This window comes from Seriola dumerili, unplaced genomic scaffold (assembly GCF_002260705.1).
Source record: "Seriola dumerili isolate Sdu_G_001 unplaced genomic scaffold, Sdu_1.0 BDQW01000121.1, whole genome shotgun sequence".
NCBI classification, from domain to species: Eukaryota; Metazoa; Chordata; class Actinopteri; order Carangiformes; family Carangidae; genus Seriola; species Seriola dumerili.
Genome location: NW_019174376.1, coordinates 984,975 through 1,001,489, shown reverse-complemented (window position 1 = coordinate 1,001,489; position 16,515 = coordinate 984,975). Strand labels below are relative to the sequence as shown.

The 16,515-nt window shown below is 40.6% G+C and overlaps 2 protein-coding genes across 4 annotated transcripts in view; one reads left to right on the top strand and one right to left on the bottom strand.

The window, feature by feature from the left end:
• atg7 (autophagy related 7) overlaps positions 1 to 4,844 on the top strand; it is a 65,776-nt gene extending 60,932 nt beyond the window's left edge. The window contains exon 19 of the mRNA XM_022748365.1: positions 3,560 to 4,844. Within this exon, the coding sequence (XP_022604086.1) occupies positions 3,560 to 3,592 (33 nt within the window). The 3' untranslated portion in view covers positions 3,593 to 4,844. The remainder of the gene's footprint in view (positions 1 to 3,559) is intronic.
• A 332-nt stretch (positions 4,845 to 5,176) lies between these two features.
• The window catches only part of vgll4 (vestigial like family member 4), a 41,428-nt gene continuing 30,089 nt past the window's right edge, over positions 5,177 to 16,515 (bottom strand). For all 3 annotated transcript variants that reach the window (XM_022748262.1, XM_022748263.1, XM_022748261.1), the window contains 3 exons: positions 12,051 to 12,318; positions 11,520 to 11,637; positions 5,177 to 10,707 (listed from right to left, as the gene is read on the bottom strand). In XM_022748262.1, coding sequence (XP_022603983.1) covers positions 10,451 to 10,707; positions 11,520 to 11,637; positions 12,051 to 12,318 — 643 coding nt within the window. In that variant the 3' untranslated portion in view covers positions 5,177 to 10,450. The remainder of the gene's footprint in view (positions 10,708 to 11,519; positions 11,638 to 12,050; positions 12,319 to 16,515) is intronic.

Sequence of the window (16,515 nt, the reverse complement as noted above, 5' to 3'; positions counted from 1 at the left end):
ATGTGCTTCAGCCCTTGTTGCTTTACCTGAGGTTATAATAGGTGCTCTGAGCAGCTTTGTTTCTGAACTCACGATGTTTGTTAAACAGCTGTTAATGCTAACGTTGGCTATGTAGCAATAGCAAAACTTATGACACTATTCTGCTACTCTAAACGTATTAAAGCAAAATATTTTCTCATTGGAATTTTAAATGGTTGATTTTCTGTGAATCAACCATTCGATTCAGCACTTACTCAAGCCTTTCTAAAAGAAACTAGGCCTTACAGTTTGATTACTTGTTTTTCATTGGTTTACGTTCAGGTCCACGTTATTTGTTAACTTTGAATGAAAGAAGTTGGTGATTTCAGTAAGCTGCCTAATTGGAGCGAGCAGAGAAGTGATTTATTTTTGATCTCTGCTTTGCAGAAATCTGCTTATGCATTGCAGCAACAGAGGTAAAAGGTTGAGAAACATCCCAAGTATTCAGCCGTGCTTGAAAGACTGTAGTAAAGTTGTTGGCTTCAGTTTGCTGGAGCTATTCACGTTACATAAGGTCTCTCCTTTCTCTCCCCCCTGTCCCTTTCATTTCGCACAAAAGATTTCTCAAAACACACACACACACGCCATCAGTGCGGCATGGCAGCCGTCCAGAGAGGGGCTCCAGTGTCGCTTCATTTCAAAGAGCTCTTTGGTTGCTGTCCTTTTGATGCTCGCTCCCCAGCAGCAGTGGAGCAGAAATGCCGAACATCCAGCTTTGATATGAATTTGTCCCTGATTCTCCACGCTGCCCTGCAACTCTCCAACTACACGCAGTTTCTGAAAAAAGGCCGCCAGAAGACTACAGGGACGTAACACCAGAGCAACTCTCAGTTTTAGTCTGTACTCTGGTAGACTGTTGTTCAGGTTATCATGCTGCAGAACAGATTAGACAGCTTTTTGCCGAATTGCCTCTCAAGCCAAAGTACTGGCACAGATGACTTTTGACCACACGAGAACCCAAACGCAAACGTAAAGCTAAAACAAAGACAACACCCAAAGCATCCTTGTTGATATAGGTTCAGAAGGCCAAAAAAAAAAACCTAAATAAAATGGAAGAACCTGAGTCACTGAATTTCACTGAAATATTCAGTGCTGCTGTAACAACATCATCACTTTCGCTCATTGTCTGTCACATTAGATTAAAATAGAGCTTGTATCCTGCAGAGACACTTTTTTTTTGGGGGGGGGGATACGACACCTTCACCTTCACACTCCGTGGAGTGGTATCAGTCTTCTCATCTCTATTTAAGACAGAATTTCCCAAATTATTGAGCTATTTCTTTCCTTTTTTGCCCACTAAAGTTCCAACTGTTACTTCATTCATGCTCCCCATACATCCATACATTTACATAATTATGGGATGTGTGTACATGGGAGGTACCACAGTCAAGATAAAAGCATCCTACTTGAGCATAATCCCTTGTACATTTGTCAGAATTGTTTTAATGAGGCTGACATGCTGTGAGGTTTGGGCTGTTCATTTTAAATTGATTTATTACATTGATTGTTTCACATGAACCTGTCAAATCTGGCTCCACAGTATAAATAACTGGGCGCTCCTGGTGTGTGTGCTGTTGAGCACATGTGCTGTGCTTTGAGCAGAGGTGGCAGAGCCATTACTGCCCCTCCGTGTTCTGTTCCCTTCACACTGCTGTGGTCATTTACTGTGGGCCATCAGTACATAACAGTTTCCATCATGATGTGTGTAATCATAGTCGCTTTCTCTTCATACTAAGGCCTCTCTTCACAAACACGACACGGAAGTTCAAAGTGATTAACAAATCCGTCAGGGTAATTTATTTATTTTATTTTGCTCTCCATACATGTTGTATGGTTGTTCAACTGAGCTTCTGCACACTGCCCAGGAAACTTGTTAAGGAAATTATTTGGGAAATTACAAAAATGAAAGTTTTGCCAAAAACAGTTTGGTGTTTATAAGTTCAACCTTACAAGCTTTAATTAGATTTTCATTTTAATATGTGCATGTGTGTCAAATCATCAGTGTGGTTTAGTGTTACGATTAGTTGATCAACAAAGTATTCAGCAACTTTTTTTGATAATTGATGAGTTGATTATATCACTGTTAGATGGATATTTTTGGGTTTTGGACTGTAAGTTTGACAAAACAAGACATTTGAGGGCATGGCCTCAGGGTTTCATGACATTTTATAGACCAAACAATTGATTGAGAAAATAATCAGCATGTTAATTGCTAATGAAAGAAAATTTTCAATTGCAACCCAACTTTGGTTGTTTTTTTAGATGGTTTGTGACTTTTTTCGAATGACTTCAGATGTTCTTGTGTCAAAAAAACTTGAACCAGTTCCTTTTTAATATCATACAATGTAAGATCAGGAGGCTTTTGGTTGTATTTGTTGCACTGGAATTCCCATGTCAGCTCCTTGAGTGGTGAAGCAGCGCATTCAAAGGAATCCTGCATGTATGTGTCAAAACCGTGTGTGTGTGTGTGTGTGTAAAACATTCCACTGTTAGAAGTATGTGAATTACGTCTTACAGAGCGAGAATGTGAAGAATCTGCTGCCATGAGAAGGCCACTGTTGTTTACTGACACAGTATTGCAAAGCAGGCTTGTGTGTGTGTGTGTGTGTGTGTGTGTGTGTGTGTGTGTGAATCACATGCTGCTGTCACTTCCTGGTAAAAAAGCTTTTAGCTGTGATTGTAAGTAATTATTTTCAAAGCTATTATACAATTGGTGCATGTAGCCAGGAAATGAGCGCTGCAGGCTGCCTGCATGTTCTCTAAAGTGCGTTTTGTTGTAACTTACTAGTCACTTGTTTAGACAGAAATATGTGTTGGTCCTTTTTATCCGTCTCTTCCTGTTTTTCAAATTAAATCAAACATTCATGGCTGTTTGTAGACATGTATTAAATCTGCAGCTTCTATGGAGCCCAACTTTGATGTAAATCAGCTGTTATTGATCCGTGCTGGTCTGTATTGCAGTGTGCTGGGGTTTGTGTTGTATAACTCTGGTTACTCAGCGTATGTTTACATGCATCCTCAACTCCACTACTTTATGTCATAACCACAGCCCAACAGAGCTGTTATTGTCTTGATGATACCTTATGACTCTGGGTAGTGTGCTTACTGCACCTAGACATGCGTACACCACATATAATAGAGATAAAGTGTGATTTGTTAAGTTCATTCTTGACCTTGACAGGAAGCTGCAATCTAGCAAGTTTCAAACAATGCATGATATGAAATATTTCAAACATTTTCAGAAAATCTTTGCTGATGTTTTGTGAGGAAAGAAGTTCACTCATGATTGTTAGACCTCAAGGACTCACACAATGGTTGGTGAAAAACAAAGCATCTTAAAGGTACACCTGCCAGTCTTTTGTGGAGTTTTGACGACATCTCACTGAGAAAACTGCAGAAGCTTGCAAAAACACTAGGGGATGGAGTTCAGAGTATGTTGTCAAATCATGTAGACATTGTCTTGAAGATATAATAATGACTTGTGTGTTAATTCTTTATTTCATCATCTTTTTTTCTGTTGTGTATTTTTGTGTCTCATCAGATTTGGGATATGAGCGATGATGAGAGCATCTGAAGGACCGGATGTACAAACCCCGAGCCACCAAAGGACAGGAGACTCCAATCCATGTTTCTGTCTGTTTCTTCTGAATAGATCTTACATTTACAAAGGACAGGGGGAGTGAATGGCTCAGCGAGGGTTTTGTGGACAACACTGGACACAATCACAAAATTCACATCATCAAAGCCAAGTACAGCACAAAAGCTGCTTCAGAAAAGTTGCTGAAAAGCTTTAAATTTCCTATTAGTCTTCATTTGGATTCTAATTCAGCCCAAGGCTTGGAGCTTAAGTGAGGTGTAACAATTTGGTTGATAAACAGCGATAGAATCTGATTGAGTCAATGTCTGTTTTCCAGTGTGACATTAGAAACGGGATCAAATCTGTATTCTGCATTGTGTGTATGAAGCTGTTGTTTTGAAGGGAGAAGGTACCTGCTCCTATTATGTAATGATGTTTTCAGTCACCTTTACTCACAGTTTGGTATCAGCTCAGTTTCCTGAGCTGAAACACAACAAAACACTCCACACTTGTATTAAAAAAGCTTCACTGAATGGTCACAGGTTAAGTCTTCCCTACAGTCTCTCCATCAACACATTTAATGGATTTGCTGAAGATTGTTTTGGCAGGAATTTGACATCCTACATCTGCTCGCTCATTCAGTTTGGAAAAGTGCTTCAGGTGAATTGTGAAAATAGAAAAACACAGTTGACAACTCAGCAAATCCATCCATCTCCCTGTCTGTTTACTAGCGACTGTGAGACATACAGTACAGTTAATACCTTTCAAAGTATTACTCTGAGAAAACCTGCACAGACGTTACTGTACAGCAACTCAACTGTGGCTTCTGATATAGACACATTTCATAGTTACAGCAGAGAAAATGAAGGTCTTAATGGTTTGTGTGTGTAGACGCATGCATGTGCTTATCTGTGCAGTTTATGTTTCTTTTTCTTTTTACGATGTGCCCTGTGTCTGATCTGCTAACATGTACAATATTTTCAGTGTGATGAAATGTATTTCACCAGCTGCTTGGCTACTTATGGAAGAGGATTAGTGCAGACTCAAATAGAGACTGAAGTCAGAATTGTGAGCAAAATGCAGAATTCTAAAATAAAATCCCAGCCTCCAGATTTATCCTCACATCTGAGATTAAACTCAGGATTCAGACTTGGTTTTCATAATTCTGTCTTTTCTCAGCTGTTTCTGGTGCCCTAAATCTCTCCTTTAAGTACTTAAACAAAAACTGGAATAAAATGTCTCTATTGTTTCCTTGTTTACATCTGTGAGCTTTAAATTCAGATTGTGTATTTAAATTTGTTTTTTTTGCCTAATACTACAGCCTTCCATACATTTGGTTCATGTGAGTCTTTGCACCTATTTGATTCTCCAAAATAACCATCCCCTTGTACCATCTGTCTTAACCATTACACAGCCACAAACACACACAAAATAGTTCCAAGACAGAGGCCCACACACTCAGACAGTGGTTTAAAAGCACTTTATTGTTCATCAAGGCTACTTTACGTACAAAAAAGGTGGCCTGCCAAAACCTTTTTAGTAGGAGACACAGAGCCACAAATTGACTGTTTTCTTGATACATTTTTTTTTTCTTTTACAGTTCAGAGTACTACTACCACTAAGTACATGCTACTTCCACTTCAAAAAGGACCTGGAAAATGTGGTACAGTCAGAGTAAAGGCCAACTCCTCTGATTTATCTGCACAATTTTCATGTTGTTTACAGTTGCAAAATGGCCTCCACAGATGGGAACCGTGACATCCCCAAAGCTCATTTGCTGCTCATCTCAGCTCAGCCTCACGGACAGAAAATGAAGCAGATGAGCTTGAGCACAAACTATGACTGAAATATGCTTTCAGATTTTCATCAGCTAGGCTTTAATGTTATGATTTCAGTGAGGTTCTCATGTTAAACCAATTCCACAAATGTTCTCAAATAGACTGATGGATTTACTTGTAGCTCAGTTCCCATCTGTAAACCAAAAGCAGTCAGACTTTCAAAACCCACAGTTGGTATTGTTTACGTGCAGTGGTGGAAATTTTACCTGCCTGCTAGCCCATTACTAATGTTGATTGTTTTATAGTTAAAAGGAAATGGCCGACAAGATGCTCTGGGCTAGTGGCAAAATCATTCTGTTCCATCGATGCAAAACATGCTAACTGATCAAGAGCCTGCTAAAAGGACAAACTCCTTTTGCTCACAAAGTCAAACTTTTGTTCAGATGTCTCAGAGGTCACGCGATCAAACACAATTTAAATGATTGCAGAACATCGGGGACCAATGGAAGTAGCGATTGTCACCGACACACCAGTGGCTTATTGTGGTTTCATATGTTTACTGTGCTCCTGCACTTGAACCTTTACTCTAACAAGACAAACTCTATAAACAAAAAAGATCAACTTTTTTCACAGAAAAGAAAATGCAATGATTACAATATAAGGACAGGGAAAACAACAATTAAATAGCTACATATCATTAACAAATTAATTGTTCCTCAAAAAATACCTACGATTTTTTTCTCTGTACATTCGTTACGCACAGCGTAATGATGGTCTTATAGTTACCTATTATAAAAAAGTATTTTTTTATTAAGTGATTTTCCTACAGTGTGTAGGGAGTGTGTGCCGAAGCAGAAAGAGAGCCTCCTACCTACAGGGTGGTAGTGAAATAATGAGAAAGAATAATAATAGAAAAACAAAACGTTCTGGACACCAAGCCCTTATCCCTCGTATTTTCTAGCAAGTTGCTACCTATATCCAATCTTGATCAAGGTCAACTGAATCTGAGGAGGAGGAGGAGGAGGAGGTGGCGTCATTGTGAAAAGACAGAGTGGCAGCTGAATGTCTCGTGGCTCACAGAATGTGCTTGCAGAAGCTCAGCTCCTGAAGCTCTGCTCACCCCTCCCTCCCCAAACCTGCCAAAAATCACCACCCAAACCACTCTGAGCCTGTCACAGAAAGCACACTGAGACTGGAGATGACGTATTTGTAATAGAAATGAATTCCCTGGCAGTTGGGTTTTAAGGTTTTAAATTTTGGGATTCTGTCACATCTGTTCTGATAGTTGAGGATGGAATGTGTGGACATTCTAGAACACTGACGATCCATGTAGAGATCTCTGTAAAGGATGTAACAAACAAATATGAACCTTGTCACCTATAAACCTCAACTCAGAGACATGAAATGATTCTGTATTTTTACTACAGAATGACACCAAACTTTCACCAACCCCAGTTCTCTAAGTTCTACGCTCTGAATGTCCTAAAAAAAAAATTTATGCCATTGGTTGTTCTTTTGTCTTGTGGTATGGATTTGTGGCCAAAAAGAGCAAAAGTGGACACCTTGTTGTTCTGGTAAAGATGCAAGAAACTGTGTCTGCAGAGTGTGTTTGAGGCCTGTACAAAGTTCCCTATAGGAGGAATGTATGCCACCTTGGCGCAGGCTCTTTCATAGGAGTAAAATTCATTTCTTCAGACTGCAGCAGTCTAGCTTAACTGCAGCAACAATACAATGTTGTTCAGAAAAGAAAGCACTGAAATACAAAAATAAGTCTGGACACCAAGTCAGGACACAAAAAGTCCACTGCTAAGGGCTGAGAGAGTTTTGACAGCACACCATAAATTCAGACAACCACTAACAAAGTGTTGTGTTGTTTGCTAGCTTCTCTCAAATGCTGTTTTTGTGATGTTATTTTTTGCTCTTTTGTAGTACAAAATAATTCTTATTGTGATCATTTTAAGACACTTTTGTAAAGGTCAAAAAAATGTTTGAGAGCCATCATCACTAACTTTTACAGTAAACAATAACTTGTTTCCCAAAAGCTTCCCACCCTACTAGCTTCTCGTCTACCAAGTTCTTTTTGGACTGTGGCAAGAATGTGGGTGAAGGCTGGTGCGGAGGTGGTGATTTTAAGATGGCACCCAGTCATTTTATATTATCTCAGGCTAAGATGCTTTTGTGGAAAACAAGGTCTTGTGGACTCATTTGTGTCAATTTGGTGTCTCAGCTTAGTCATGCTAAAGGCTGTAGCATCCTGTACCACCGATGGATCAACATCTTAAGAAAACCTTAACGGGCTGCGTATCCCAAAGCCAACCCGACACTAGAACGATCACGGCTCTGCTGCGGGAATGAGCTGATCGACTCTCATGCCGAGATGGTTTTGAGAAACGCAGCTCTCATCATTAAACAGAGCCTGTCCGGAGGCTGTCCCACTATAGATGTTTGTTACCATACTGATATTAATGGAAAACAAAAATACAAAATTGTAATAATAACAATAACAATAATAATATGGAGTACAACTGACCCAGCAGTGAGTGTATAGTGTCTATGTCCGTTACTAACAACGAAAGAAGTAACAACTAACGTCCGAATGAAAAGGATAATAGTAGTTAAGATTGAAATGCTTAAAAACACTAATAGATACCAGCTATTAAAAACAAAACAAAAAAAAACATGCATCTGTAAAAGCATTAGTTTACCCTTCAAAACCTTGTAGAATTCTACCAAACCACAGTGTGTAGGTGAGGGAGGGTGGGAGGGAGGAAGGGAGGGACAGCAGGGTGTAAGCCAAATATAATTACAACACCCATGTTCAAAGAGTTACAAAAACAAAGGCGCGTTTGAAGAGATCTGAATAATTTTCTCTCCCCCGGTCGAGAAACCAGACTATTTTCTTTTTTCTTTCAACCACAGAGTGACATGCAGTGTCATCTTTCCCCTCATCACTGTCAGCAGTTAAGCCTGTGAAACACATCAAAGCACATTGTTCAGCAAAGGCCAACCTTCAACACACGGCAGGTTGTACAACTTTGTTTTCAGTCTTAATCTCCTCTCATCATAGTCGTGATGTCCATCAGCACCACAGTTAACTGATTTTGAAAACCCGACTGTGCTTGGAAAAATCACCATGCAACAATTTGGCACAATTTAAGCAGGTGAACCAATCCATGCTGATACAGATCAACACTGATTAATAAATGTATACTTGATCATACATACCGGCTCTGTACGTAGGGCTGGGCAGTACGATGTATTTACTATCCCAATATACTTTCAATAGTCGAGATTTATTAAGTGTCATTTCCCCTCAAAATCTAAAACAGAATGGTGAGGAAAGGTGGGTGAAGAAACGTATTCTGGCCTCTACATCCTCATACTTTCCAGTCTGATCTGCAGGCTGGAAGTGGAGTGAATTTAAGTTGTCTTGTCTTGAGATATTTTGCATTTGCACATAAAACTGCATTTTCCTTACACTTTCCACGGCACTTGTAGACAAAAATCACTTAATAAAAGGTGTAGTTCTTATGTAAAAAAAAAAAAAAAAAAAATGGTGAGGCATGAGTTTATCCTTAATTCACCTAACTTGTTTTAGGGATGTTATCCAGGGAAGTGGGATGATATATGAGCAGCTGGGTGACTAATGCTTCTGTCAGTATCCATGGTGATGGATATTTACTTAAATTGAAGAGAGGCCAGTTCCTCCCACAGAGCACCTGATTGTTTATACCCCCACCCTTAATATGGAGAGCTCTCTGCACTACAAGTGTGACTTAATGTGGATTGATACTCTGTGCTGATGGGGAGGGATCTGTTTAGTTAATGGGAGCTGAACACATTACACAGGCAGAACCAAGTGATGAGCACACAGTTAGGATATGGCTTGGTTTTAGACAGTCAGACCTGACAATCCACCTTTTTTTCATCCACCTTCTCTTACCATCTAAACACGTTTGTTTTTTTTAACAGATGTAATAATCAACATGCAGGGACATGGCAAAATTATTTTTATATATATTTGGACACATTATCCAAATCCACATTACTTTGCATTTCCATTTTGTATTGCCCAACCCTGCTGGTATGTATTTTCCATTTTTCAGAAATGCATTCAATAAATAATGCACGATAATTATGTGTGTACTGTTCTGTCATGCCCAGGTAAACTTTAAACAGGAGTTAATGGGAAATCAAATAGAGGTCCCAGCAAAAGTCTCAATGTCTTTGCTCAGTTTTATCAGTCGCAGTACGTGTAGTGCCAGATTGCAATACTGACATGCCAGCCTTTACCCTCTACGGCAGTAGTGCAAATCAGACCAAGTCAACCGCTTAAGTATACACATACAGTAACAAAATCACCTGAACACATACACAGGAGAGCGCGGGAGAGAGAAGGAAGGTGAGAGGATGAAGAAAGATAAGAGGGAGGGGATTACAAGATGGCTTATTTGTTGTTTTGTTTTTGATGTGGGCATTGATAAATATCAGCGTCTAAAGGTTTCTTTGGTAGCACAGTCAGGTGGTTTGTGATTATTTTCTCCAGAGTGTTTCTTTCTCATCTTTTCTAAAAAAAAATGTCAGGCATCTCATAATGCAGAAGCAGTACACAAAACTACGGTTAAAGAAACAAAATAACAAACAAAGAAGAAAAGAAAATTAATAATTAAAACACCACCTTTCCTCTCTTTCTTTATGTACATATAACTACAGACACTTGCTCAGCTCCAAGCTTGATATGCAGGGATGATGAATGAATAGAAGGAGCAGCTTGATGCTCCAGTCAGTCCCCAAGTCGAGCCCTCATCACTCATTACTGATTATTGTCTGGCAGTAGCATACCAGAGGACAGAAGGGAAAAAAACAACCTTTTTGTTATTGCTTGATTGATCCTCTATGAGTGCATAGAGAGAGAGCAGGCTTGAGGGTTGTGGATGTGTTTAGCAGACCAGCAGGCAGGCATTCCCTCTGGGATGCTGGTGACAGACCAGGAGTGACAGGGGCATGAATGTTGGAGCCGGGATGATTGGGAGGGCTGGGGAAACAGGGGCAAATCCCTGTAAAATCCCTCCTCCCTTCAGGAGACCACAGACGGGGAGTGGTTGTGATTGACCATGTGACTGTCGGGGGAGGAGTTTGGGCTACTGCCGGACGACGAGGGACTCCCCTTATTTTTGATCTGCAACCAGGTCTCGCCCAGCGCCTTGGCGAAGTGGTCGTCCACCGAGCCTGTGATGGACACCGAGTTGGTGGCGGCGGGCTCAGGCTCCTTGTAGTTCTTCCCGAGACTGCGGCGGAAATGCTCTTCAATCACTGGGTCGCAGGCTGTGTTGGCTAAAAGACGCAGGATGGGAGAAGGCAAGAAAGAGTTTTTAGTTCCCATAATGAAATGAGAAACATCTCTAAGGCTCACTTGTATAATGGTTAGTGGGTTATTTATTGCCCAACATCAGTTTAAACACTGGTAATGTGCATTTTAGGTCAATGGAAAAATACTAACTCCAACATCTACTTCACTTTTTCATTGCAGTTTTTTTATATTAAATCACCGTTTTAAATTTCACTGTTAACCTCAATGAGATCATAGGGATTTCACTAGGATTATAAAAACAGCCACAGTAAAGTTATCAACCCACAGAAGACATGACTGACACTCACAGACAGGGCGAATAAAACAGACATGTGTTTGGCTGAGGCCTCAAGTGACTTTAAGTACAGAGATAACAGACGAAGCAGTAAATAAAGCAATTGATGTGCTATAAACAGAAACGCTGTGAGTCGATGAGAGAAAAATTGGGATGATTTTTTTCTCTCGCATCACTAGTTATATAAGTCACTCTGAATGTGGAGAGTATGAGCTGCTGTGTTTTCTCTGGAGGGAGATTTGCTCTTGCGGTAGGGTTTCCCACAAACTGCACTGGATGAGAAATTAGCTTGTTTCCAAAATGAAACCCACTTTTAGAGACAAATGCATCCAATAAAAGTCACCTGGTAATAATCAGTATTAATTAATTATTGAAATATCATGTTTGCCCCTCATTGCTACTTTAAAAAATATTACCAACAGAATATAAAGAACTAGGGTGTTGAGTCTTTATGTCTTTATGTGTGTGTTCATCCAAATGCATTTGCATGAGTGCACTCACTGTTGATTCTCCTGTAGTTGTTTGTGAGGCTTGAGCAGCCGTTGTGGGAGACAGGACAGTGAGACAGGTTGCAGTTGCGGTTGTTGGCTGGGGCGCATGTGATCACTGAAGGACGATTCTGAAACACAAAGACAAATCATCATACATCGTACATCAAAACCAACGCCAAAATCCACTCATATTATAACAATAAAACAAGACTTGTGAAGAGAAGGTGCAAGAAGTGTAAATAAATTGAGAAAATAATTACACAGGCAGAAAAAGTGAGAAATATTACAGTAAAGAATACAGTCCAGAAGGAGATTTGAAGTCGGAGGGAGAGGGAATGATTCAGTTACCACCTGGGTTTTAAAACATTTTTGGCTAACAAGCCAAACAGGAAATTTCTACTCTCAACCAACCAAGGAGCTAGGCGGATGAAAGCACATTAGTCACATCATATGGGGGGACCTACTAGGGTTGAGGTTTACCAGACAATTTGTGAAAGATGTTGTCAGAGTTTGGGCAAAAGAAACAGGATGTGCATGCTACCTGCTGGCGTTCCACGGCACTGACTGTGTGCGGCACTGTGATCATTGCTGCTGTGCTGCTACGTGCAGACTCCACCATGCTGTTTTTGGTGAGTGCCAGTGGCTGGTCCATGCCGGCTAAGCTGGCCAGGTGGTGATGGTGGTGGTGGGCGTGACTGTATAGGTGGTTGCTGTGGACTCCCAGACCGCTGGGCACCACCACACGTTCGATGGGGCTTCGGCTACGGTCCTTTGAGACGGTAGAGCTGCGATAGTCTCCATTAGGTTTTCTGGAAAATAGAGGGAAAGACAAAGAGCCACATTAATTTACACAAGGCAGATTAAATTAATGTCTACTCCATTAATGTCACAAAAATATAATTTTCTTCACTTAAAAAAGAAAAACAAACAAGAGAGAATTTGATTTAAAAATTAGTCAGACTTGGAGCTTCAAAAAATCTTTGTATTTTATTAACATAATACTGGCTCCAAACTGGCTATCAAATAACCACACAAGATGAGGGAAGACTGGCGGCAAATGGAGTGGACAGAGAAATGGACAGAGAGGTAAAAAGGGGTTCAGAGTGAGAGAAAATGAAATGAGGGCGAAAAAGAAAAGATAAACAAAAGGACAATTATAAATGGGGTTCTGTGTCAAACACTGCAGGACCAGCAGATGCTATTAATAGTGACCTCATACATACACTCTAGCTTCTCTGATTGCTGGAGGGTTTGATAAGACTATTTTGCACAAGCACTTGCTCTCACACACACTCACTCTCTTTTCTAGGAAGGAGGAAGGAACACTAATATTATCCAACATGGATGGACTCCAAACATATCCTTGTACAGAGGGGCAAAGGGGCACGAAGTTCAAAGCTCTAAAGTGGTTTCCTCAGTACGCAAATCAACTTTATCTCTTCAGCGAGCCTGCAGCCAGCTGCACTCACTGCTGTCAGATGAAAACCTGGAAAATCCTGCAGTGTTACTGCAGCATAGATGTGGACTGAGCCGTTATCTCTAGCTGCAGCTCACTGTCGACATTTGATTAAATCTGCCAAAGTTGTCCTTGACATCTCTATGTGTCTTGGGAAAGAAAACGCAAAGAAACATTGTCCACAATCACAACCATGTACTGAATACTGAGGGTTAAATAAGGTGGGCGGCCACAAACTTTCCATATGAAAGAGAATTACTTCCCACCACAAAGAAATCCTGCTCTCTCCAAACTGTGAGCTCATATTTTAATCACTGAAAAAGCAGAGATAAGGATAAGGGATTAAAGTAACGACAGTTTAACACAACACAGATTTTGGTCTCTTTTTTTCCCCCAGCTCTGATGATAATGACTTTAATATGTTGTGAAGTGGTTGTGCCTGATGCTGTGCACACTTGCTTGCAGTTTAACAGGTAGCAATTATTTTGCTCAGTACGTCAAATGTGGTCTGTGTGTCTGTGTGTGTGTTCGACTGTGTATTACACCCTTCCTGCAGCTCCACTCCCCTCCTACAATTTGAGGCCCAGTTACAGGGAGCAAGATTTACTGTATTCGCCTCTCTCTATCTCCTTTTCTCTCCAATTTCAAGCACCCACATGCTTCCACACATCCATTCACAAATCAGCACATATACACCGACTTCCTCCTTTCTACACAGATATGCATCCTATACATAGACAATATTGTGTCAGCTGGGGCTGGGTTTTTTTTTTTTTTTTTTTTTACTTTAAGTCATTTAATTTTTATTCCTCACCATGTGCCGTGTGGAGGCATTTCCCCACCCATGTGAAAAAGTCTGAATGAGAACACACAGCAGACCCGAGGTGAAAAGCTGCAGCAGCCCTTTAAGGTTTGCTTGGATGCAAAACAACAAGTTCAGGCAAACAGTTGTAGATCCATGTGACCAGGCAACCTGACTGCTGGGTCAAGCATCTGGAGCCCACAGCACCGTCCTCCACAAATAAATAGTCTCCACAGAATACAGAGAGGGGGAGAGGAAAAGCCGAAGAGCGGTGGTGGTGGTGGTGGTGGTGGTGGTGGTGGTGGTGGGGGGGGCTGCATGTGAATGGTCCGGACCTCTACGATAAGAAAGAGTGAGGTCGGTAGTTTCCTTCGTTTGTGCCGAGAGCTTACATTAGCAGAGACCCCCTCTCTTTTTTTCTCTCTTTGTCTTTCTTTCTTCTTTTTCTTTCACAATCGGCAGCAAACTTCCTGAGGGTTAAAGAGGGAGAGACTTGGCAGCTCTTACATAAACCCTGGCCGGCAGCTCACCAATAAGCTTTTATGTTTTCCCATAGTGGCATCAATTTTCAGTTTCCTTCTTTATCAAGCAGTCAATAGAAAAAAAATAAATAAATGCTTTGTGGAGTTAATCACATAAAAATCAAGTTATAATGGTTGCAAAAGTGTTCTCAAGTTAATGCTGAAGGTATTGTTTAAATTATTGCTAAAGGAAATGTCAACTTTTAATCAAATGCTATAAACCAAAGTCCTCCTGTATAACTCTGTTATCTTCAATTATAAACAAATCTCGATTAGCTAAAAGGCAAACTGATAATAAAAGGTCTCTCTCTCTCTCTCTCTCTCTCTCTCTCTCTCTCTTTCATCCCCACCCAGCAGCTGGGTCTTGAGTTAGGTTGTGGAAGTTGTTCCAAACTTTAATCATTGCCAAAGAGCAGGCATGCCCACATCCTCACACAAGAGGGGCCGTCGCAGGAGCCAGTGAACGGGATCAACAAATCTGACCAATGAATGGTGTAGCTGTCGAATCCACCACCGCCCCCGCCTTCCCCTCGCCTGATTGCCCACCAAACCCTGGACCACAATTCATGCCAGGGATCAGGCATTCAAAACCCACTCTTGTGTCTTTGTCTCTCTTACTCACCTCTCAATTATCGTTAGGGTCGCAGCTGGGGAAAGAGGGGGAGGATGGAAAGGGCGAATGGTGAGGGCTACGCACAGGAGATGGGCATGGGGGTGGAAACAAGGGCTAGGTCTGAGGAGAGAGGGCTACCAGGTGAAGTGGGAGACAGAGGGAGACAGCATTTGAAAAGTAAAGAACTGCTCTTGCACCTAGTGGAGATTGTAGAAAAAACACAGGGGAAGAGGTTGAGGATGGAGCTCAAATTAATCTACTGAGTAAAAAATCACTTTTAGATCAAGCAGTGGCTTGAACTGAGGTGGTACAGACAGAGAAAAGGAGACAGGAGTGCTGATTTAATGATCAATATACAGATGTAAGAGAAAGCTGTCACTTAATAAAAAACAATGAGCTCTAATTACCAGCACGTTGACTGCAGGCTTCTCATTTATAGCCAAAACTGTTATTTTTGCCTGTTGAAGTGACTTAACTGGCAGATTTTACCAGTTGTGGCTAAATGTTTAGCCAGACAACAAAATGACACTTTTGCCTTTGTCAAGGAGAAGTCATCTTCGATCTCAAACTGGCTGAATATTGGTGAGTCCCAATATTTTGCAGGTCAAATCAATTACACTGAACTGTTCAATCAGACTGAACTCTTCTGACAGCAAAAGCAATCTATAGCAGGGAATGAGTGCATTTTGCACCCTTTCACAGTTGGTTAAAGATGGTTTTCTAAAGAAAAACACCATTCTGTAGCACTGTGATATTTAAAAAAAAAAAAAAAAAAGAAAAAGACTGAGCCATCTTTTAATGTTCAGTCCAACAGTCCAAGAGATTAGCGGGTCTTTCTGTTCCTAAATTATCAAGATACCTTTTAGCAACTTGCTAAGTAGCTAGCAGTTGAGTGTGAATGACTTATGCTCTGTAATCTAAATCTCCCAGTTAATTCTTCAGTGGTATTCTTCAGTCAATTTTCTGAAAATAATTGGTTTGTGTAGTTGTATGTAAATCTTGGATTGGTGGATTTCAGGGTGTATGTTAGATTCAGATTCACAAAAAGTTTTGATCATTCTAACTATGTTCAAAAAAAAAAAAAAAAACATTAACCGACATCTATTTAGAATAGATGAGTGGCTGTACCTCATTAAAAAAATATCGAGGTGGAACGGAAAGATTTGGAGTGTCTAAACAGAGAGCAACACTGACGAGCACAAAGACATGCTGGAGATACCTGCAGATCATCACACAAGGTGATGGTCCTTTTAACTGGTCTGCTGTGCAGTCTCACGGCAGAGAATACCTGCAAAGGATATTTTTTACTGTTTGACTGATAGTATTAAATCGGTCAAAATTCTTATTGTTGGTGACCGGTTAAGCGGTTAATTATTAACAACCCTACATGAGAGTAATTATTTTGGTTGCATTATGGCGCACCTCTATTGTGAATGTGATTTGAAGTACAAAGAGGGAGAGGGCTGATACTTTATCTGTGACATTTTTTTTCCCCAGTTGAAAATGGTAACTGAGTGACTGACATCAGAATGGATAGCTTGACACAATGAAATAGGGAGTTGATCTATTTGATTCTATTTTACTAGAGTCTGGGTTAAGCGCAGTCTGGCATTA